This window comes from Manis pentadactyla, chromosome 4 (assembly GCF_030020395.1).
Source record: "Manis pentadactyla isolate mManPen7 chromosome 4, mManPen7.hap1, whole genome shotgun sequence".
In the NCBI taxonomy this organism is placed as follows: domain Eukaryota; kingdom Metazoa; phylum Chordata; class Mammalia; order Pholidota; family Manidae; genus Manis; species Manis pentadactyla.
This window is the reverse complement of record NC_080022.1, coordinates 48,952,008-48,977,567: the sequence shown is the minus strand read 5'-3', so window position 1 is coordinate 48,977,567 and position 25,560 is coordinate 48,952,008. Positions and strand designations below refer to the sequence as shown.

Below are 25,560 nucleotides of genomic sequence, written 5' to 3'. Positions count from 1 at the left end.
ATATGTTAAAAAAAAGAGGTAGTTTACATTAAGGTCAATGAAACAAAGACTGAAAGTTTTAGACAAACAGATCTCTCATCTGGAGAAATCTTGGAAGGATTTACAGAAGATGGGAATGTTTGACTTGAAGCAAGAGGTCTAAAATACAGCGTATAGCACTTATTAATAGCAAGTTGCTACAGCCCAGATGGGCAAGGGAATGGAGCACTTCACCATCAAAACTATAGCCAGTTTAATAATCCAACTGCAGCTCTATTCCTGAGCCTGTGTGTCTGTGAGTCTGTGTGTGGAGGGTGATGTCTGAAAGTTTCACTTCACTCTATTTCTGTGATCCCCTATCACCTGGGACTTGAGAGAGATGTAGAATGTGTACATTCAACCCGGACATGGAGAACAGAGCTGTCCAATGCAGTTTTCTTTTGGCAGAAATGTTCTTTATCTGCATTATGCAATACTGTAGCCTCTAGCCATGTGTGGCTATAATGAGGATTAAAATTGAATTAAAATTTGTTTAAATATACCATGTAGCTAGTAGCCACCATATTGGTCAGTGTAGGTCTAGATCCTTGGGTCACTGCTAGTGAGCCAGTCACAAAATTAGGCGATGATGTTGGGCCAGCATCTATTGTGTGGTTAAGAAAGTTGAATTTATAGAATCATGGGATTTGGGGATCATGGGCATCTACTTGAAGTAAAACAGGATTACGTTTGCCTCAATATCTGCATACTGGCACATTAACGTCAATTAATTAAACAAATATTTATTGAGCATCCATTAACAGCAACAGAATTAAAACTTCCCAAGACATGTTCCAAGTATATGGAACACCTATACTTTTCCAAAGATTTCACAACTCATTTTTACAAACCTGTATAAACTGGACAATAAGAAGCATGCTGGAAGAAACCCCCACGTGGCTTTTTAAAAACTGCTTAAACAAGAGAAGTCTGGACTGTAGTCCACATTTGGGTTGCTCCCAGGCACACGGTATTTCAGATGGAGAGGGGAAACAGCTAGGGAAGGGACACCCATTCTTTTAATAGGCACACATCGCTACTATTACATCTCTTTGGACAGAACTTGGTTAAACAGCCCCACCTACTCAAAAGGAATAGTTATTATCCTCCCTGATGGGAAACATAGCAAACCCCATAAAATATGGGGTTCTGTTACTAAAGGAAGAAAGAGAGAATGGATATTAAGGGATAGATAGCACTCTCTGCCAAAGAAAACAAATATTCTGGATTCCACAATAATGCAAAATGTCTAGATTGTAGTAATAAAACTGGAGGCACATAACAAACACTAAAAAAATCACTTTTACCCATCTTATGATTCACCAAATATATTCAAATGAAAAACAAAATTAGAAGAATTCAACTGAAGCAGTTATTTTTCTTTAATCCATCTAAATATTTTAAGTTCTTTATTTAAAGCAACAAATAATGTGCATTTGTACCTGCTAAAAATCCATAGCTATCAGACACAGGATCAGAAAATTTATATATCTAAAACATTTCACAACTATTATATTGTTATTGGACAATCATTTATTTAAAATAATATCCTAAATACTTACAAAAATAAATCATTGTTTCTATTTTTCAAGTGTCAAAGTTTTTCCCATAGAAAATAGAACCTTTTATAAACTAAACATTACATTTAAAGGCTACATCAAGTTTAATAACTGCACATTATTTTCTTCTATAGTTTCACTTTATAAATTTCCAAACTACTTCTTTGCAATGTTAAAGTTCACAATAAGAATGTATGCATACAACCATACACACCTTTTACATAGTAATGTTTCTCATTAAATATACATATAGAGAACCTAACACGGTATTGTGGCCCAAAAGCCACCTCACTGGGCCAGATGTGCCAGTATACAGAAACAGGTATAGATGTAGAAGCATTATCTAACATTCAAATTAGCACTCTAGTTGCAAAGATGATGACATCTTAATGACGCCTACTCAGTTTAATGTTTCTAGATAAGACATTAATTCTTAATTATGCTAAGTCATTAGTTCAACAGCCTTATTCACTGAAAAAAATAAGAGTGAACTTCAATGTTTCTCAATAAATTAAGTTAATTTCAGGATAAACATCACTGTCATATGAATATACACTTTTTATTTTAAAAAGAGAAAGGACTATCAATCTTAGAGCAAATACTCAAAATTAAAGATCATTTCCAAATTGGTCTATGGTTTTACTTTACTATAACAGGCCATTCAAGTCTTTATCAAGTAGATAAATGCGGAATTTCTCTTTGCTGGTGTATGTACTTAAGCCTCACAACGCAGACACGTATAAATCATGGTTCATGATGAAAACGTAAAATGCTTTATCACCCACAGGGTGTCAATCTCACATTAACCAGACGTGGAAAAGAATCTCACTTCTGATAAGTTCCTGAATTTTCATATGACTAACCACAATAATACAGAACTTCACATTAGTTTGTATAAATACTTATGTATCAAGCACTTTAAATTCTACTTATCAACTAGAAAAGTGATAAATCATGAAGTTTACTTTTTCTCTATGAAGAAAAATAAAATCTAGTCTTATGTGCTTTTTCAGAAACTGCATGTTTACTTAGAAATTCCAAATATAATGACTGATCATTTATTAGCAACTGAACAGTAAAAATACTAATTTATTGGAATTGATGTTTTAAAGGGAGCTTGAAGAACTTGTAAAATCTCAAAGACAAGTAGTAAACACCAAAGGAGCAGATGACTTACATTGACCAAATATACAGAAATGTCATAATATTTAGAAAAATATAATTAGCATGCTAAAATATTTTCTAAGGCTCATTTCATTTCACTAAAATTTGCAGGCAAGCAGAGACTACAATATATGAAAACACAAACCAACTAATATAACTGCACCAATAAAAAACAACAAAATCTAAGAGGTAGTCAACAGCAATAACCCTGATAAAAAAAAAGGTATCCCGACAGATGCTTTCTATTCTCAAAGACCCAAATGCAGTATGAAAGTTTTGTATTTTCAGTGGTTAAAAAAATTTACTGGTGGAGAATCTAAAAACCAAGTATCTAAAAGAGTAATACTGTAAATAGAACAATACTTATATTTGCAAAGAAAGGCTAAGAATAAAATCTAGATCAGAGATGTACAGCCTGCAGGCCAAATGTGGCCTAATGACAGTTTTTGTAAGGTTTACTGAAATACAACCACATCCATTGTTTTCATATTGTATATGGCTGCTGTTCTCATACTTAAGGGCAGAGTTGAGTATTTGAAATAGATTATATGGTCCAAAAAGCCTAAAATATTTACTGTTTACCATTTATTCCTTTACAAGAATAAATGGTATTTTGCTGACCTCTAGTCTAGACATATGGCTAATAGGTATGTCGCTGTTGAACAGCACTGGGAAGATTAACTATGAATGCCCCAACATAAGATATTCAACTATAAGGAATGCAAGATGCTGGGTATGTCAATATTCGATTCCTTTTCACACCTGAAATAGTCCTAACACTTCTGTTATTTTTATTTTGCAGTCTGACATCAAAGAATATCTCCAAGTTATTATAAAAAAAATTTAGCATAGCATTGTCCAACAGAACTTTCTGCAAAGATGGAAATGTCCTCACTGTCCAATACTGTAGCCACAAGTCACATGCAGCTGTTGAACTTTTAAAATGTGGTTGGTGCAACCAAGGAACTCAATTTTTTATTTTACTTAGTTTAAGTTGCCATATATGGCTTGTGGCTAAATATTGGACAGCACAGATTTAACACTGAAATAAAATTCTAATATGTACTTACAAATGACCAGAAAAATTAGAAAGTAACACATTTGAAAATAAGAGCTTTGCACAGAAATGAACTGAATACCATAAACTCAGCCTAAGACAGATTCATTAATTAATAAAATCCAACTGATTCTAAATTATTTCATCACTGCACCAGTTCTTTTCAGCAAAGAGGCAAAACTATTATAAATTCTCTTTTTCTACCATCAGTAGAATAACAGACATCCTACAGTATGGGAGAATATATATATTCATAAATGACATATCCGATAAGGGGTTGACATACAAACTATATAAAGAGCTCACATACTTCAACAAACAAAAAGCAAATAATTCAATTAAAAAATGGGTAGAGGATCTGAACCGACACTTCTCCAAAGAAGAAATTCAGATGGCCAACAGGCACATGAAAAGATGCTCCACATCGCTAATTATCAGGCAAATGCAAATTAAAACCACAATGAGATATCATCTCACACCAGTTAGGATCACCACCATCCAAAAGACAAACAACAACAAATGTTGGTGGGGGTGTGGTGAAACGGGAACCCTCATACACTGCTGGTGGGAATGTAAATTAGTTCAACCGTTGTGGAAAGCAGTATGGAGGTTCCTCAAAAAAATCAAAATAGAAATACCATTTGACCCAGGAATTCCACTCCTAGGAATTTACCCTAAGAACGCAGCAATCAAGTTTGAGAAAGACGGATGCACCCCTACGTTTATCGCAGCACTATTTACGATAGCCAAGAAATGGAAGCAACCTAAGTGTCCATCAGCAGATGAATGGATAAAGAAGATGTGGTACATATACACAATGGAATATTATTCAGCCATAAGAAGAAAACAAATCCTCCCATTTGCAACAACAGGGATTGAGCTAGAGGGTATTATGCTCAGTGAAATAAGCCAGGCAGAGAAAGACAAATATCAAATGATTTCATTCATCTGTGGAGTATAAGAACAAAGAAAAAACTGAAGGAACAAAACAGCACCAGACTCACAGAACACAAGAATGGACTATCAGTTACGAAAGGCAAAGGGACTGGGGAGAATGGGTGGGAAGGGAGGGATAAGGGGAAAAGGAGGCAGTACGATTTGCACACATAGTGTAGGGGGTGTAGTACACAGGAAATGCAGTACAACACAGAGAAGACAAGTAGTGATTCTATAGCATCTTACTACGCTGATGGACAGTGACTGTAATGGGGTATGTGGTGGGGACTTGATAATGGGGGGAGTCTAGTAACCATAGTGTTGCTCATGGAATTGTACATTCATGATACCAAAATTAAAAAATAAAATAAAATAAAAATAAATAAAATAAAAAATCCTTTTTAGCAGAGACCCCCTGATAATTTTATCCTTAAAAGCAGTAACAATTGTAATCTTCATTAAATTTAAAAGTATGTGGGCATTTCACAGAAAGCATTTTTTTTAGCTTGCTGCCCATCAGAAAGTCACCTCGTACAAGAATCAGTTCATTTCTATGCCCTTAACATTTCAACCCTGCTGTACAGAAGCCCTTGTGTACAGTAGGTACATATGAAAACTATGACATTTTTTGAATCTATAAAATTTCCAATTAGTCATTTTCACTATGCAAAATTATTTCAATAGTCAAATCTTCCAAATGTTAAATCTTCAATTCATTACATGATAAAATAATGAAGAATTAAGAGGATAAAGGTAAAATCTTGTATATATCAAGTCAAAAACTAACTCTTTATAGTTCTCCAGGTGCTACCTCAAGACTGTTTACATCATCCAAAACAATAAAACAAATATATATTTTTAAATTACATATTACTGATTACGCATTGGAAATTAACCAAGTTACTGGTAAAACTGAAAATATGAAACTAAAATATAGAATGTCAATCTGAAATTACAATACTCTCAAAAGACAAATGTTTGTTTGAAATATGTGCTTAATAACATCTCCAAATTATTCAAATGTACTCCCTTAGAGAGATAACTAATTCTGTATTTTGTTTGAAAAGTCAGCTGGCAAAATTAATTTTATGCATTTTGATTTTAAATTGGCTTATATCATGAATTTCTTTTTCAATCTAGTAAGTAGTTGAAAGAGACAAAATATTTTAAGGGCACTTCTGTTTACGTTTTCTGTTACAGTTTAATCGGATGTTGTAGCAGGAACTTTAACAGAGAGATTTCTTCTGGTGTTGGTGATGTGCCGTTGCTGAGCTAAAAAAGACCGTGCAGGAGTACATGCACCAGTGTCTTTGCACGCACCACTGCCGCTCACAAGCCTAGATTCCATCCCCAGTTTCTGGAATGCTAGACTCTGAACAAAAAATAAACAAATAGCATGACTATTTAGAGTTTGAGAAGAGCTTTTCATATATATAAAGTTCTCAAAATTTAATCCTCAAAATTATCCCATAAAATTGGTGTTTTCCTCATTTTTATAGAAAAAAAAGCAAGGGGCTAATTAATCTGCCCATGGTAATGTTAGTAAGGAGGAGGAAGCAAAAGGTATACCCAGTTTCTCTACTGTAATCCAATAAATTTGAAATTATTAAAAACAGTAGCTTAAAATACTATTCTACAATTAAGCTTAATTTTAACAGTAAATCCAAAGCAAATTGTCGTGTTTCGGCCATAATTCCACCCACTATGAGCAAATACAGCACCACAGAAAAGCTTGCTTTGCAGATGAGTCCAAAAGTTTGTGTTTTAACAAGTCTTCTGATTTATGCTAAAGTTTGAGAACCACCACGATAATGCAAATTTACTATACATTTTTGATACATGAGACATTTACTGTAATTGTAGCTGCTCAGTTTCTCAGGAAAATCATTATTTCTCTGTCACTAGAGACAATACAATTTTACTGAATTTGACATCACTAGTAGTACAATACAGAGAATATAGTAAATGCTCAAAAAATATAGGTTGAAAAATGAGTACATAATGTGTTATTTAGTTCTAATATCTTCAATGATTATTGTGTCAAGAGGCCACATAAGTACAAAGAAAATAATACACAGTCCCTGATTTTACATAGGATGGCCAATCCATGAGGGAAGGTTCTAGGTTCTAGGAACATTTCCTACATAATTTCCCTCAAGGCTTTATAAAATTGAGGTAGATTTTACCAAATGAGAAGGGAGGGTAAGAGCACAGACAAAAAGTATGGTGGCATAAGGAACAAGGCATGTTTGAAGTAGGACAAGTTCTATGTGGTGAAGCACAGGGTTCACATGAAGAGTCTATAAACTGGTTATTTTCTCATACCAAATCAGTAGCAGCTAAGGTAGGTAAGGCTGTATTATTATCTATTCTGATTAGAATAACCCAAAAGAATCATATATATGATGAAATGCTACTTTTGAAAACACTCCAGTGATACCAAGGATGACAAAATAATACACATTTCAAATTATTTTTTACTATTTGCTCTTTGTTAGAACTGACAGACAATTATTAAAGATTATTTCCTGGGTTAAATGAAACAGGGTAAATACAGTAGAGGATACAATGAGAGGCTTTACAGGGCATTAAAATAAATGTTGAGCCTTAGAAACAATTTTACATTACACAGATACTCATATTTCTACAGAAATCCTTCATGGAGCACAAATTATGTTTTAGCTCAAATAAGGCCACTTAAAAAATATTTATGAAGTGTGAGTGTGTTTCATGTGTGTCAACAAAGGTTGATGAGTCACAAAATCAATTTACTTATTTGGGGAAAGTCAAAATCATCTAAAAACAAAGTGAAGTATACAATTTGGATTATGACCAACATTTTTAAAAAACTGGAGAATATGAGAGAAAATACCTGAGTGCAATTCACACAGTAGTCAGAGTTAACTTACTCAGTTTGTATGTAAGCAGTATACGTACTTATTTGTGTTATATTTCCTTCTGTGGTTCATGATCAAAATGTTTGTTAAACACTGTTCTTAACACCCAATCATTGGCTGAATTTTAACTTACCTTATTATACCAGGCAGAAACAATGAGTTTTTCTTCATAATCACGGAATTTTGCTACTTTACATTCACTCTGGAAAAAAGATATGAGGACTATTAAAATTCCAGAAATAAACCCCAATTACTAAAAATGGAATTATTTTTTCACTGTGCTCATTACTGAGAGAATGTGAAGACACTGTGAGGCACAGAAAAAACTCAAAACATAAACTGAACAATAGAGAAATGCATGCATGACACCTTTATTTGTAACTAGTAAATCTTCACTTTAGTAATTTTACTGGTAGAACAGATAGTACACAACAGCAGAAACAAGAAACTAGTGATTTCTATGCTGCTGTTTTCCGTATCTGGGGAAAAATGTAACAAACTGGCTTTCATGACAAAACAGCTGCACCTATGGAGGAGTCAAAACTAAGGAGAAGGACATAGTAAAAAATATCGCAGAAAACCTTTAAAAATCTCCTATAGAACTTAGCACAAATTTTTCTCTCAGTTCTTGGTAGCTGTACAGTAGACTGTTGAGGCCGTATTTCCATGCCGGCCTACAGACTGACATCCATTTCTTAATTACTCTACAGAGCTAATTACTTAACTTCACTGAGTACCAGAGAAGGATGGCTCATATAAAAAATTATAATCTGAAACATGTGAATGTTCCTATGGCAAGTTGCTCATGATACAAAAGCACACAGGAAGCAAGGGGGTAAGATGCCCTTCTGGCTTCTATCCACTCCAGGCACAGACTTCCCAACAAGGATGGCAGACAAAATAACCTCTACTATTTGTATTACCTTTCTCCTTTTTATTTTTTGCAGTGTGTTACAGATTAATACACATACTGAAGACCCACAGTTAAGTGTGAATGAACTGAAGTTGCTCCTCAGAGCCTATAGTTAAAGGCATGTTCTGTCACCATACTTGCCAGGGAGCTGCATTTCCAGAGTCCACAATGATGTACACACACACATTGAATAATCAGAGCAACTTGGTCCATGCCTCATTATTTTACAAGTGAAGAGACTAAGGACTAGAGAAAAGAGGTGATAACTTTAAGTTACCATTAAAGCTGAAACCCTGGCCCCTGATTTATGTCATATTTAATGCTGGGGGTACCCAGATATAAGATCAAGCCTCTACTGTGTACATGGTACGATACACTCTGACACATGCCATAAAGAAAAACAATGCTATTGTCAGATGAATTCATGAATTCAAAGTACATGGAATCACTATGGAGAGATAACTAACTTTGCCTAAAGTATATGGGGGAAGCACCATAAACGAAGAGACATTTGAGTTGGATCCTAAAGAATGACTACTATTTCTTCAGAGAGAGAGCGTGCTCCAGTGCTTTTTACACTTGATATGGCCTGAACAAGCACTTATATAGCAAGTTATATAAGGCTGGTATGTACTCTGGATAAGTAAATCTTAAAGTCTTTAAACAAATATTTCCAACACAGTGCATATATATTGGCTCAGAAATAACACAAAGGAAATAGCAAATGAATATAACATGTTTCTCTGAAATGTAACATTTCTAGTTGTAAATCAATTTTTTAAATAAAAGAAACCAGCTGTCAATTATAAGAACTTCAAGGTAGCACAAAGAACTCATCATGCCTGTGCAAACCAGTTACTCATGCGTTGTTATGAAGAAGTATATGTTGACGTCAAGAATAGCATCAAAATCACCATATTATTAAAAATAGTTTTGTAAAACACTTTGCAAAGGAAACTAGAACATTCCAAATTATAAAACCTATGAATATATAATTACATACTGACATACTTAACCCAGTTAGTAAAAATGATGTAATCATTGGCACAAAAAAAACTTTAAAGTGTAAAGATTCAGCTAATTAATAAGAATATGCCATTACTAACATAACTTTGACTAATAACCAAGACTGCCACTTTAGTTCAACAGTTCCCTAGAATTCTGTAAGTACTTCTTTCTCCTGAAATTCTACTGATTAGTTTGTTTAGGTGCAGGTGAAGAACAGGGAGAAGATAAGAGAAGAAAAATTTGGTTATGGCATGTATTTCTAAAAAGGTGAGCATGTTTTCTTTGTTTTTCTCCTGAGTGAACTCTCATCCACATGATTTTAAAAGGAGCATTATCGCAGTACTCTGTCAGAAACTAAGACATATCCCCATGAGTGTTATAGAGGGAGAGAGAGAGACTTCAATAGGGTACTTTGCAGACACCAATCTTAAGAGCCAGTGAGATGCTTTGTAATAAACACATTGTATACTAAAACATGACATTTTTAACTTGTAACTTCAACTTCTTGTGGAACTTGATCATTAATGGCAAATATATGACAGCAGTTAATTACCAGGATAACACAGAATAATTAAGAGATGTATGAATATAGAAGTTTTACCTCCAAAATCTCAATTCTTCTTTCTTTTTCTGCTAACTGCTTTCTAAGTAGCATTATTTCAGCTGATGCTGGATTTAACTTGGGATCTAAAGTTTTTATTACCTGTTTAAAAAAAAAAAACATACAAAATCTTGTAAGTGGAAAATTATCCAGAAAGTGATCCAGGAGCCTGTTTACCATCTAATTTGTATAACAGAAATACTATCCTATAGATAAGAAGTTATATAAAAATTCAGTACAAAATATGGGAAGATCCCCATCTCAAAATCAAATAGGATGATGAGTAAGTATCATATTCCACTCAACAGAATATTATGCAGCCATTTTATATTGCAAAGACTGCTCCATAAACAAGTATGTGTCTTGTTTACTGCTGTATTCCCAGTGCTTAGCAAAACAGGTGCTCAAAAAACATTACATTACATATGAATAACACGAGGAAATCATTAATTAAGGTTAAAAATACAAATCATATGATCACAAATCTATGTGACATGATCATACAAATTGTGTGTGTGTGTGTGCGTGCATATGTTATGATCAATAATCATGGAGATAATAAGCATTGAAAAAAATGCACTGTAAGAAAATACACCAAAAGGTTAACAGCAGTTATCTCTGGGAACATTTCTATATTTTCTACTAAAAGGATTTATACTTTCATAACTGAGAGAAACTGAACTGTGGCAGAGACTGCCTGGATGTTTATCAAGCCCTACCTCCCTAAAAGTTGGGTATGGCTCTACGCCTATGTTCTATCCACTGAAACGAGACTGAAAGCGGTTCATGCTGTTCCCAGGCCTGACCATTACATATCCCCCAGGAAGTCTAGTCTGTCCTCCCTCATCTACGGGTTAAACAATGTCAAGTGAGCCTGGGAACCCTATGTTCAAGGGCAGAGCCTCTGTCAGCCCAAATAACCGCATGGAGCAGAGCCCTCCCCCACTGATGGAGACCTGTTGTGACCCAGAAACAAACTCCCGCCTGGTTAGGCCCAGAGATCTGGCAGTTTACTGTTGCTGTAGGTATTACTTATACCCTAATAAATATAAAACTTAAACATAAAAAAGGCAGATATATTAGCAATAGTTTAAAGTTTTATGTAAAATTATCTTCTTTTGGTCAGTAAATAGAGAAGACTACAGTAACATTCTCTTACAGTTAAATAGGAAAATATAATGGTATTCATGGACAAAGATTTCATGAGAACACTACTTACAGATATTTAAGACTAAATATGAAAGAAGGAAAAAGAACAGTGTGATGAACATTAGAATTGTGTTTGTCTAATCTAAACTAAATGCTGAAACAATCTCACACAAATTTGAAAAGCTAAATTTTCACAAAAGGCAATGTTCATTTTAAGAACTAAAGATTGCACATATCACAGTAGTCATTTTCTCTAATGAGATCACTATAGTCCACATTTAAACTGCCCCTTAAAGCCATGTTTGTTTTATCTGGTGCTGACGTGTGAGAGGGAGAGAGTATGTGGACTGATGTGGAGATGCACCAAGAACCGGACAGGTGAGGCAGGGTAGTGGGTAAGCGATACAGACACAAGAAGAGTGCTATAATCAGGGGCATGATAAGTCACTCACATTTCTTGCTTTCTCCAAGTACATTTTATATCTTTCCTCCATTGCTTTCATATCTTCCTCCTTCTTCTGAAGAGCAGCTTCAAGTTCATTTATCTTTTGCACTATTATTGAAAATGAAATGAAATAACCAATTACTATGTATGTAAAATACTCCTTCCTCACACAAAAGATGATATTTATCATAAAAAAATTATTTTCTAAAGACTGATAAGAGAATTTAAAAGAGAAAACTTTTTCTTCTTTGTAGTGAATTCTTATCTAAAACTTCTGAATTATAACCAATTATCCTCAATCATTTCATATTGTTTTCTGAAAAATATAATCTGCTTTGTGTAGCTATTTTTCTTTCTATCAAGCATTTCAGTGAGCAAATACACCTTACAATGTAATCACAAGGATCATAAGAGAAAATAAAGCATTTTTCCTATGTAATGTTTGAAGTTCATTTTAACCTAATAATTATTTACATTTTCATAGTATTAATACTGTTTTATTTTACAATGTTTGATACTCCTATATATCAATCAATTGATTTTATTAGATTTGCATTTTTTTGCTTTAAAATTAAATAATTTATAACTTAAATCATTAAAAATTATCATAGCTGTTGTTTGCAATGACACCATTCTTTCATCCTTCAACTAAAAAGGGCAGGTCTTTAGATACAGTCTGATCTGGGTTTTTACAAATACCTACCATTCTGGTTTACATCTGGCTGAAGATCTTCAATGAGCTCTTGCTTCTTCTGTAATTCTTCATGGACCTCTGTTAATTTTTCCCTAAGTAGTGGAAAGAGCATGGAGTATTGGAGCCAATAAAAACTGGTTTCTACCGCTTTTAACATTGGTGGACTGTGGCCAACTCACTTTCTGATCCTTAGTTTCTTCACCTGTGAAATGAGAATACTACCTGCCAACTATTACAGGGGTTGTGAGGATGCAAACTGCCTGGCACATGATTGTTTCCAAAAATGTTAAATGTTTCTCCTTGCCATCCTTACTTCCTATGAAAGTTGGAGGAAATATTTTCTAGGTTAAACATCCGACATTTCCATACAGTCAAGTTGTGATAGTTCTCTGCTTCATAAACTTCAAATGACATTAATGATTGAAAAATGTAGGAGGAATTTGGGATCGCTGGCAAGCACTTGAGATCTTTGGCATATGTTGTGCTTTTCACTTTTTGGTGGCAGTAGTGAACACTCCATTAGCAACAGGCTATTTACTTTTATAAACAAAATGTGAAAAGTTTAAAACCCTTTCCTTCTCATATTTGAAATGAAATAATCAGTTTTACTTACATATGAGCTTCCAACTTCTGCTTTAGTTTGCTGGACTATAAAAATTAAAGAAAGTTGCTGTAAGATAACTATTATGACAATGATAAATTTTCCAGACATCAAAATCTCTATGTATCTTTTGAAGGTGTATTATTTAAAATTATACATCTTTGAAAATTTTGTTTTTCTAATGACATGCTTGTAAAAACATAACATTCTAGGTAGTTTTTACTTCAAAGGGGAAAGGAAAGGAGGATAGGAAATGAGTACGATAGCAGAAAAAAAATGCTTCATATTTCTGAACACCATGGAAATGAAATTTGAACTTGAAGAGAAATAGCAAATCCAAGCTGAATGTGATATATTGAGGAGTATCAAACACTTATATACCTAAAGAACTGTTTATTTAACATACACGTTTTATGATTTCAGGCTTTTAATGAAGAATTGACTTAAAAAACTAAAATAAGCATTTTTATAACAAAACTTTGTCATTATAAATGCAAATACTTTAATATTAACATCAAAATGAAGCAACTGGATTTTGATTAAATAAAATTTTAAACAAAATTTCCTTTTTAAGAAAAGGAGTAATTTAAATTGCAACAGCAGTTCTGAATCATCTGAACAGCTGAAGTTTAAAGCATATAATCTGAAACATAAATTGGGCACCAATATATATTTCTTAAAAGATGAACTTAAAATCCAAAACGCAGTCCCCCAAATAGATCCCATTTATAAAGTATTCCCTAATGTGGCTTAAAAAGTATTCATATTAGAGAGGTTACAATACCGTATATATGCACATATGAGATGCCGCCTTACATGAGATGATTTCTATTTTCCAAGTCCCCAGGGAAAAAGAAAAAAATCATATAAAGCACATAAAAGACAGAAAGGAAATGCCACCATTTCAATCTTCCTTTTCATCTCTTCATTTACTCTCGATAGCTGTCGCCCCATCCACACAGGTCTATCACCTAACACTCTATTTAAGCACTATTTAATTTATCTAACACACATCTAGCCCTAACTTTCTGTTGTTGTTTTTGTTAAATACATTCTTCCCTCGGTTATTATTTTTTTCCCTCTGCATACAGAGATCAAACTATAGAAACACTATTAGGTTTATTCAAATTTAGAATATATGATCTAAGTCCTTTTATATCTGCCTTCATAATCTGCCATGAAAAACCATTAGAAATGGCAAGGCCATGAGCACTATGGGAGGAGGGAAGAATAAGGGTAAGGTCTTCAGGACTGCATTAAGGTTTCTGTCCTTTGCAGGTTAGTATAATCCACTTCTTGAATGCTCTTTTGGTAGAAATCATTTTCTCATTATCTCTTCCTATTGGAAATTTTCTTCAATTCTGACTGCTCATTACTTTCCTTAGGTCTCAGCAGAACTGTAAAGGCCTCAGTCAGGAGGCCTGATTGATCATGCTCCCGAACAGGAGTTACCATGAATTTAGGTATAGCTGTTGAAGCAGGACAGATAGAAATCACCCTCCAATACATATGATCAATTTATAGGCTCCAAGTTGGCAAAATCATTGCATCTATTATGCAGATAAATACGGTATTTAAGAGTACCTTCAATGAGGAGGGTACCACCTTCAAATACAAGATTAATTTGGGCTTCCAGGCTTATTACAGAGAGTCCATACACAGCAGAAATATAATTTCTAAGTTACTTACACTTTCTCCTTCAGACTTGGAGCCTTGTTCCTGTAATGATTTCTGGAGGTCCTCGATCTGCTGCTGCAATTCTTGGATGCGCTCTTTGCTCAGCCTTGTAAGATGAATCATGTGTTTATTGTATTGAAAGTCAAAGTAATTAACGATCTACAAAGGTGCATTAATGGAATTCAACTCACAGAGTATACACTTAACAGCCACAACAAATGCAGAACAATGATCTGTGTCTTGGTACAATAAATAGAATAGGTTGCTTTCAAGGAAATATTTTAAAACTAGAAGACATGTTTATCCTCAAAGCATGTATCTCCACATTAAAAAAATTTAACAAACTTATGTATCAATGGCAAAAGCACATTTCTGCACTGTACTCACTGGTATAAGTTAGAAAACTAGCTCAATTTTCCTACAGTTATATTTTTAATGAATGGAAACTAGGTTTCCTTTTCCTGTTTCAGATTTCACAGTATACTGGAAGAAGAGGAAGGTCACCATTAAACAAACATTTCTTCACGACTCTTTACTTAAATTAAAGAGACTGGCACTAGCAACTAGTATGGATTTTTAACTTGGCAAAATCTCCTTCTTTAAAGCCTGCTTAAGAGTTACCTCCACTAATGTTACCAGCAAGAGAGAGGCTTTCTCTCTTTATATATATATACTCATTATAATTAATGGATATTATTATATACCCATTATAATACTCCATTATTCCACTGTTGCAGTTATCACATAATATAATAATTACCTATTCACATGCCTGTATTCTTTATTGACTCTCTAAAAGCTGAATCTTATTATCTCCAGTGCTAAATAGTTTCAACTGCATAGAACAGTAATATTTTAGTGGTCTCTTCAAAAAGGTAAAATATTATTCTACTTTTAACCACAGTTGATGTCATAGCATACGTACAAGGTTCAAGTATCTCTAAAATTCCTAGTAATCTCTAAGATCCAATGAAAGTTGGTCACATAAATCCATATACCTTTATTGAAAGTCTGCTATTTATGTAAGGCAGGTTAGTACAGTGGTTAAGAGCACAGACTCAGGAATCTGACTGACAGAGCGTTCAAATGAAGGATCCAGAACTTACTACCTGTGTAACATTGGTCAAGTTACTTAACCTCCCTGTACTTTGGATTTCTTATCCATAAGAAAGACATAATCAGAGTTACTAACTCATAGAGTTATTGGGAAGATTTACTGAGTTAAAGCCAAAAAAGTGCTTAGAAAAGTGCTTGGCATATAGTAAGCACTATATACATGTTACTTTTAAAATATAATTTCTGAACTCCTCGTTTGTATCAAGTAAGTACAGCACTTGCTTTAAACACATTAACTGTAATTTTCATGACAACATACAAATAAGTATCCCCCCAGTTCACAGCTGAGGACACTAAGTGTGAATTTAAGTAACTTGCCCAGAACCAAACAGTGAGTAAGTAGAGGTGGGATTCAAATTTGACTCCAAAATCTATGTCTCATCTATTCAGTGGACTGCAGAAGAAAGCTAGATTGTCACTTATTCATTTGTTAGATTTTCTGTAATTGTGAAGACATTTAAATGAAATTCAGGAATCAGCAACCTGGTTAACAATGTCTGCTAAAAGTAATGGGTAATGAGAGATTAAAAAAAAATTAAGCTTCTTAAAATCCTAATTATCTATATATACAATGATATTTTCCACTTCAGTGAATCAAGATTTTGTGGTTAGCTAATTAGATCAGTATGACTGTCAGTTACAAAGGAGAGTGTCACCTTTGCTCGGTCTCCAATTCATTCATCTTACGGTGCTTCTGTTCTAGCTGCTCCTGAAGTTCCTCAATGCGCTCATTCTCAGTACCTTCCTGCTGTAAGCGAAGCATCTTATTTTCATGTTGCAGTCGAATAAACACCTCTCTGATGTTGGAAAGCAAAATTTGTTCTTAAGTGTTTTAAATGTAAGAGTTTTTACATTAACTTTAAAAAAGGAAATTCTTATCTATTCAATAGCTATCACTTTTGAGTATTACCAAAGCTCCTGAAAGTGTTTAAGAGAAAATTATGTACACTTTAAGACTATGTGTCAAAAAAGAAGTAAATTTTTAAAGTTACAGGTATAAGACTATATCATTAAATGTATACTATGTAAATCCCTAAGGGATAATATCAATTATTTTGCTTTGATAATTTAGAAACTATTCACTGAAGTTAATACATAGCATATCCTTAGAAAACATGTAAGTGAAAAGCAATATTTAAGAAACTACAGTTTGTATAAGATTTTTAAATATACTTTTATAATGACAACCATATGTCTCTAGATTTTTTGCTTTTTACTAAAGGTTTACATACACATTTTAAAAAATGTAAATGATCAATGAATGGTATTAAAAAAGTAATTCTCTCTTACCTGCTGCCCTCCTAAATCACATTTCCCAAAATAAACTAATTTCAATTAATTTAAGTATTTGTTCTTATGAATGTCAGCCCCATAACTTTAAAATACAGGCTCATATGGCTATTTTTTAAATGATATTGCTGTCACTGGATATTAACAATTAAAAGTGCCAGATGGTTTCTAGTTCAATATGTAAGAAGCTCTGTCTTAGCAACAAAAAACTGAATAAGTGGAAAATCAACAACTGTAAACATTATGCTAAGTGAAAGAAGTCAGTCATAAAAGGCTACATATTATGATTCCATGTACGTGAATTGTTATTAACAGGCAAATGGACAAAGAATAGATTGTTGGTTGCCTGGGCTGGAGTTACAGGTACAGGTATCTTTTTGGAGGAATGAAAATATTTTAACATTAGATAGTTTTATCTATCTAATGATTAAAATGACAAAACTAAATAGATAGTTTTATCTTTCTATGGCTGTATAACTCTATGACTATACTAAAAACTACCAAACTGTACAGTTTTAAATGGGTGAATTAAATCTTAATAAAGCTGTTTAAATAAAAAGTTTAAAGTAAAAAAATAAAAGTGTTGGCACAAAAAAGAAAAACCATAAAAATACCAGATTAGCCAAATGTCTATAAGTAAACATAGCAATAACATTCCAAGATAAAAGTTGAGTCAAGATGAAACTCTAAAATTTCTATTTTATGTAATTTCTACTTAATCTGCCTCCTCCTGACAGCTATTCTATTTTTTTTTTTTTTTTTTTTACTTTTCCATGGTTATCTTTCTTTTCTCTTTGTTGTCTGTTTTCCCCAGTTTTTTTTTTTTTTTTTTTTATTGAAGGGTAGTTGACAACAGCATTGCATTACATTAGTTTCAGGTGTACAACACAGCGACTCAACATTTATATACATGATATTTCTAGGTACCAGGTATCACCATACCAAGTTGTTACAATATTTTGACTATATTCCTTATGCTATACATTACATCCCGGTTACTTATTTATTTTACAATTGGAAGTGTGTTTATATATATATATATATATATATATATATATATATATATTGTGAGGGCATCTCTCATATTTATTGATCAAATAGTTGTTAACCACAACAAATCTCTGTATAGGGGGGTCAATACTCAATGCACAATCATTAACCACCCCAAGCCCAATTTTCGTCAGTCTCCAATCTTCTGATGCATAACGAACAAATTCTTACATGGAGTACAAATTCTTACATAGTGAATAAGTTACATGGTGAACAGTGCAAGGGCAGTCATCACAGAAGCTTTCGGTTTTGTTAATGCATTATGAACTATAAACAGTTCAAATATGAATACTCATTTGATTTTTAAACCTGATTTATATGTGGATACCACATTTCTCTATTATTATTATTTTTAATAAAATGCTGAAGTGGTAGGTAGATACGAGATAAAGGTAGAAAACAGAGTTTAGTGTTGTAAGAGAGCAAATGTAGATGATCAGGTGTGTGCCTGTAGACTATGTGTTAATCCGCGCTAGACGAGGGCAATAAACATCCACGTATGCAGAAGATTTCTCTCAGAACATGAGGGGGGAGGTTCTAAGCCTCACCTCTGCTGCTCCCCATTTTCTCACCAGATGGCCCCCTGCGACTGTGCCTGTCTTAGGTTGTTCCTCCCTTGAGGAATCTTACCCGTCTCTGGCTAACCAGTCATCTTCCGGGGCCATACAGGGAAATGTGAAGTTGGTAAGTGAGAGAGAAGCCTTATCGTTTGAAAAGGTTAGCTTTTTACTTCTTTGCATATTTATGCCCTGTGGCTTCTATGCCCAGCATTTGTCTTGAGGTGTCTTTACCACTTGGAAGAATTATGATACTCGGTAAATTCGACATGTGGCACGAGTTCTATTTAAAGGTTGTGATTAGGTAGGAAGAAGAAAAGCTACAGAAGTAGCAGGCAGAAGAAAACCTGGGAAGATTGATTATTTCTTTGACATATCTTCTTGTAGAGTAACTTCAGCATGGATAGGTTTTAAACAACTAATTAAATTGTGCACACACATTAACATAATAGGAATATAGTTACCTAACCAAAGCATACCTGTAATTACCAGCCATCTCCAGTGAAACCAAGAAAACCAGTTAGGCACCTTAGGCATTTGTGAAAACTTATCTATGATATGGTGGATATTGTCCGACTGAACTTAAACAGTCTGAGAGAATTCAGATAAACTAGAACACCCCATTCCTGGGGACTGTTCATATCCCATATGTTCTTTTAACGATAAATAGTCTGTGGTTGTAAGATTTTGGAGTGCTACAATTTGCACTTCTCCTAATTCTTGGTTGAGTTCCAACAGTATAGATCCAGTCCAATTTTTGTTTTACTGCACGCACAGGCCAGCTTAGATATCTCCTTCATCTTTCCCATGGCAAGTCCAGGAACTGGTGGGATGAGTGCATCTACACCTGTGACAGTGTGTGGATCTTTGTTGAAGTTTTTTTTTTCCTGATCATCTTCTGTCATGAGTCTTCCCGAGAGTGCTGATGTTGGAAGTTCTTTTTCATATCGTATCTTAGTTCATTTTCGGGGTAGCCAAATTAGGCTTTGATCCTCTGTATAAACACAAACAGACCCTTTGCCTACACTTTTATATGTCCTTTATATCATTGTGTAGAACTCATTAGAGGTCACCACATAGGAACTGCATTTTTTTTTTTTAATCATTAATCTACACTTACATGACGAATACTTTGTTTACTAGGCTCTCCCCTATACCAGGTCCCCCCTATATACTCCTTTATAGTCACTGTCCATCAGCGTAGCAACCTGTTGTAGAATCACTACTTGCCTTCTCTGTGTTGTACAGCCCTCCCTTTTCTCCTACCCCCCCATGCATGTTAATCTTAATACCCCTCTACTTCTCCCCCCCTTATCCCTCCCTACCCACCCATCCTCCCCAGTCCCTTTCCCTTTGGTACCTGTTAGTCCATTCTTGAGTTCTGTGATTCTGCTGCTGTTTTGTTCCTTCAGTTTTTCCTTTGTTCTTATATTCCACAGATGAGTGAAATCATTTGGTATTTCTCTTTCTCTGCTTGGCTTGTTTCACTGAGCAAAATACCCTCCAGCTCCATCCATGTTGCTGCAAATGGTTGGATTTGCCCTTTTCTTATGGCTGAGTAGTATTCCATTGTGTATATGTACCACATCTTCTTTATCCATTCATCTATCGATGGACATTTAGGTTGCTTCCAATTCTTGGCTATTGTAAATAGTGCTGCGATAAACATAGGGGTGCACTGATCTTTCTCATACTTGATTGCTGCATTCTTAGGGTAAATTCCTAGGAGTGCAATTCCTGGGTCAAATGGTAAGTCTGTTTTGAGCATTTTGATGTACCTCCATACTGCTTTCCACAATGGTTGAACAAGTTTACATTCCCACCAGCAGTGTAGGAGGGTTCCCCTTTCTCCACAGCCTCACCAACATTTGTTGTTGTTTGTCTTTTGGATGGCAGCCATCCTTACTGGTGTGAGGTGATACCTCATTGTAGTTTTAATTTGCATTTCTCTGATAATTAGCGATGTGGAGCATCTTTTCATGTGTCTGTTGGCCATCTGTATTTCTTTTTTGGAGAACCGTCTGTTCAGTTCCTTTGCCCATTTTTTAATTGGGTTATTTGTTTTTTGTTTGTTGAGGCGTGTGAGCTCTTTATATATTCTGGACGTCAAGCCTTTATCGGATGTGTCATTTTCAAAGATATTCTCCCATACTGTAGGGTTTCTTTTTGTTCTATTGATGGTGTCTTTTGCTGTACAGAAGCTTTTCAGCTTAATATAGTCCCACTTGTTCATTTTTGCTGTTGTTTTCCTTGCCCGGGGAGATATGTTCAAGAAGAGGTCACTCATGTTTATGTCTAAGAGGTTTGTGCCTATGTTTTCTTCCAAGAGTTTAATGGTTTCATGACTTACATTCAGGTCTTTGATCCATTTTGAGTTTACTTTTGTATATGGGGTTAGACGATGGTCCAGTTTCATTCTCCTACATGTAGCTGTCCAGTTTTGCCAGCACCATCTGTTGAAGAGACTGTCATTTCGCCATTGTATGTCCATGGCTCCTTTATCAAATATTAATTGACCATATATGTCTGAGTTAATGTCTGGATTCTCTAGTCTGTTCCATTGGTCTGTGGCTCTGTTCTTGTGCCAGTACCAAATTGTCTTGATTACTATGGCTTTATAATAGAGCTTGAAGTTGGGGAGTGAGATCCCCCCTACTTTATTCTTCTTTCTCAGGATTGCTTTGGCTATTCGGGGTCTTTGGTGGTTCCATATGAATTTTTGAATTATTTGTTCCAGTTCATTGAAGAATGTTGCTGGTAGTTTCATAGGGATTGCATCAAATCTGTATATTGCTTTGGGCAGGATGGCCATTTTGACGATATTAATTCTTCCTAGCCATGAGCATGGGATGCGTTTCCATCTGTTAGTGTCCCCTTTAATTTCTTTTAAGAGTGACTTGTAGTTTTCAGAATTTAAGTCTTTCACTTCTTTGGTTAGGTTTATTCCTAGGTATTTTATTTTTTTTGATGCAATTGTGAATGGAGTTGTTTTCCTGATTTCTCTTTCTGTTGGTTCATTGTTGGTATATAGGAAAGCCACAGATTTCTGTGTGTTGATTTTGTATCCTGCAACTTTGCTGTATTCCGATATCAGTTCTAGTAGTTCTGGGGTGGAGTCTTTAGGGTTTTTTATGTACAGTATCATGTCATCTGCAAATAGTGACAGTTTGACTTCTTCTTTGCCAATCTGGATTCCTTGTATTTTTTTGTTTTGTCTGATTGCCGTGGCTAGGACCTCTAGTACAATGTTAAATAACAGTGGAGAGAGTGGGCATCCCTGTCTAGTTCCCGATCTCAGCGGAAATGCTTTCAGCTTCTCGCTGTTCAATATAATGTTGGCTGTGGGTTTTTCATAGATGGCCTTTATTATGTTGAGGTACTTGCCCTCTATTCCCATTTTGCTGAGAGTTTTTATCATGAATGGATGTTGAACTTTGTCAAATGCTTTTTCAGCATCTATGGAGATGATCATGTGGTTTTTGTCTTTCTTTTTGTTGATGTGGTGGATGATATTGATGGACTTTCGAATGTTGTGCCATCCTTGCATCCCTGGGATGAATCCCACTTGGTCATGGTGTACGATGGTTTTGATGTATTTTTGAATTCGGTTTGCTAAAATTTTGTTGAGTATTTTTGCGTCTACGTTCATCAGGGATATTGGTCTGTAGTTTTCTTTTTTGGTGGTGTCTTTGCCTGGTTTTGGTATTAGGGTGATGTTAGCTTCATAGAATGAGTTTGGGAGTATCCCCTCCTCCTCTATTTCTTGGAAAACTTTAAGGAGAATGGGTATTATGTCTTCCCTGTATGTCTGATAGAATTCCGAGGTAAATCCATCTGGCCCAGGGGTTTTGTTCTTTGGTAGTTTTTTGATTACCGCTTCAATTTCGTTGCTGGTAATTGGTCTGTTTAGATTTTCTGTTTCTTTTTGGGTCAGTCTTGGAAGGTTGTATTTTTCTAGGAAGTTGTCCATTTCTCCTAGGTTTCCCAGCTTGTTAGCATATAGGTTTTCATAGTAGTCTCTAATAATTCTTTGTATTTCTGCGGGATCTGTTGTGATTTTTCCTTTCTCATTTCTGATACTGTTGATTTGTGTTGACTCTCTTTTCCTCTTAATAAGTCTGGCTAGAGGCTTATCTATTTTGTTTATTTTCTCGAAGAACCAGCTCTTGGTTTCATTGATTTTTGCTATTGTTTTATTCTTCTCAATTTTATTTATTTCTTCTCTGATCTTTATTATGTCCCTCCTTCTGCTGACCTTAGGCCTCATTTGTTCTTCTTTTTCCAATTTTGATAGTTGTGACATTAGACCGTTCATTTGGGATTGCTCTTCCTTTTTTAAATATGCTTGGAGTGCTATATACTTTCCTCTTAAGACTGCTTTTGCTGCGTCCCACAGAAGTTGGGGCTTAGTGTTGTTGTTGTCATTTGTTTCCATATATTGCTGGATCTCCATTTTGATTTGGTCATTGATCCATTGATTATTTAAGAGCGTGTTGTTTATCCTCCATGTGTTTGTGAGCCTTTTTGCTTTCTTTGAACAGTTTATTTCTAGTTTAATGCCTTTGTGGTCTGAAAAGTTGGTTGGTAGGATTTCAATCTTTTGGAATTTACTGAGGCTCTTTTTGTGTCCTAGTATGTGGTCTATTCTGGAGAATGTTCCATGTGCACTTGAGAAGAACGTGTATCCTGTTGCTTTTGGATGTAGAGTTCTGTAGATGTCTATCAGGTCCATCTGTTCTAGTGTGTTGTTCAGTGCCTCTGTGTCCTTACTTATTTTCTGTCTGGTGGATCTGTCCTTTGGAGTGAGTGGTGTGTTGAAGTCTCCTAGAATGAATGCATTGCATTCTATTTCCTCCTTTAGTTCTGTTAATATTTGTTTCAGGTATGTTGGTGCTCCTGTATTGGGTGCATATATATTTATAATGGTTATATCCTCTTGATGGACTGAGCCCTTTATCATTATGTAATGTCCTTCTTTGTCTTTTGTTACTTTCTTTATTTTGAAGTCTGTTTTGTCTGACACCAGAATTGCAACACCTGCTTTCTTCTCTCTGTTGTTTGCTTGAAATATCTTTTTCCATCCCTTGACTTTAAGTCTGTGCGCGTCTTTGGGTTTGAGGTGAGTCTCTTGTAAGCAGCATATGGATGGATCTTGCTTTTTTATCCATTCTATTACTCTGTGTCTTTTGATTGGTGCATTCAGTCCATTTACATTTAGGGTGATTATTGAAAGGTATGAATTTATTGCCATTGCAGGCTTTAAGTTTGTGGTTACCAAAGGTTTAGGGTTAGCTTCTTTACTGTCTTACTGTCTAACTTAACTCGCTTGTTGAGCTATTATAAACACAATCTGATGATTCTTTATTTCTCTCCCTTCTTATTCCTCCTCCTCCCTTCTTCATATGTTGGGTGTTTTGTTGTGTGCTCTTTTTAGGAGTGCTCCCATCTAGAGCAGTCCCTGTAGGATGCCCTGTAGAGGTGGTTTGTGGGAGGCAAATTCCCTCAACTTTTGCTTGTCTGGGAATTGTTTAATCCCTCCTTCATATTTAAATGATATTCGTGCTGGATACAGTAGTCTTGGTTCGAGGCCCTTCTGTTTCATTGCATTAAGTATATCATGCCATTCTCTTCTGGCCTGTAGGGTTTCTGTTGAGAAGTCTGATGATAGCCTGATGGGTTTTCCTTTGTAGGTAACCTTTTTTTTCTCTCTGGCTGCTTGTAATACTTTGTCCTTGTCTTTGATCTTTGCCATTTTAATTATTATGTGTCTTGGTGTTGCCCTCCTTGGATCCCTTGTCATGGGAGTTCTGTGTACCTCTGTGGTCTGAGAGGCCATTTCTTCCCCTAGTTTGGGGAAATTTTCAGCAATTATTTCTTCAAAGACATTTTCTATCCCCTTTTCTCTCTCTACTTCTTCTGGAATGCCTATGATTCTTATATTATTTCTTTTATATTGATCACTCAGCTCTCTTAAAATTCTTTCATTCCTGGAGATCCTTTTATCTCTCTCTGCATCAGCTTCTCTGCGTTCCTGTTCTCTGTTTTCTAGTCCATTAATGGTCTCTTGCATCTCGTCCATTCTGTTTTGAAGTCCTTCCAGAGCTTGTTTTATTTCTGAATTCTCCTTCCTTAGTTCTTGCATATTTCTCTGCAAGTCCATCAGCATGGTTATGACCTTTGTTTTGAATTCTTTTTCAGGTAGACTGGCTAAATCTATCTCCCCAGATTCCTTCTCAGGGGAAGATGTAGCAGATGCCGAAGCTGTCTGGGTTAGTCTTGTCTGGATCATATTTTTTTGCCTTTTCATGTTGACAGGTGCTATTGACTGTCAGCTGGGAGGGCCAAAATTTTCACTTACTACTGGCCTTTCTTTACTGGGGCAACTGCGACCCCTAGTGGCTTGTGTTGGGTAATTGCGTGTAGAGTGGGTCTTTGTGTCTTGCCTGGCCGGGAGGGAGAAATTTCCCTTTCTGTGGGCGGAATTTGTCTCAGGCTGCTTCTCTGCTTTCGCAGCGCCCGGTGGGATGATGGATGGGGGGGCTGCTTGACTGTTTGCCTCCGTGAGGGGTCTCAGAGTTGTTGCCCAGGGGGTTAGTGCACCCGGTTTTCCCTGTAATTTCCAGCTGCTGTACTGTGACCTGGGTTTTTTCCGTCAAGCTGTTAAGTCCCTGTCCCTTTAAGACTTTCAAAAAGCCCCCACTTTTCTTTGTCACAGGGGCATCAGCTTCAGCACCCGCTCAGAGGTCTTACTCCCTGTTCCCCCAGTATCCAGGGCCCCCTGGGCATGTACTGTGTCTGCTCTCTGGCCCGGATGGCTGGGGCTGGGTG

General features: G+C 35.3%; 1 protein-coding gene across 1 annotated transcript in view; it reads right to left on the bottom strand.

Annotated features, from left to right (window-relative positions):
* Positions 1-745: 745 nt before the first annotated feature.
* The window catches only part of LOC118925381 (protein Hook homolog 1), a 76,202-nt gene continuing 51,387 nt past the window's right edge, over positions 746-25,560 (bottom strand). The window contains exons 15-22 of the mRNA XM_057500247.1: positions 16,492-16,632; positions 14,732-14,825; positions 13,055-13,089; positions 12,451-12,533; positions 11,755-11,855; positions 10,154-10,255; positions 7,765-7,833; positions 746-6,106 (exon numbers count right to left, since the gene is read on the bottom strand). Coding sequence (XP_057356230.1) covers positions 5,936-6,106; positions 7,765-7,833; positions 10,154-10,255; positions 11,755-11,855; positions 12,451-12,533; positions 13,055-13,089; positions 14,732-14,825; positions 16,492-16,632 — 796 coding nt within the window. The 3' untranslated portion in view covers positions 746-5,935. The remainder of the gene's footprint in view (positions 6,107-7,764; positions 7,834-10,153; positions 10,256-11,754; positions 11,856-12,450; positions 12,534-13,054; positions 13,090-14,731; positions 14,826-16,491; positions 16,633-25,560) is intronic.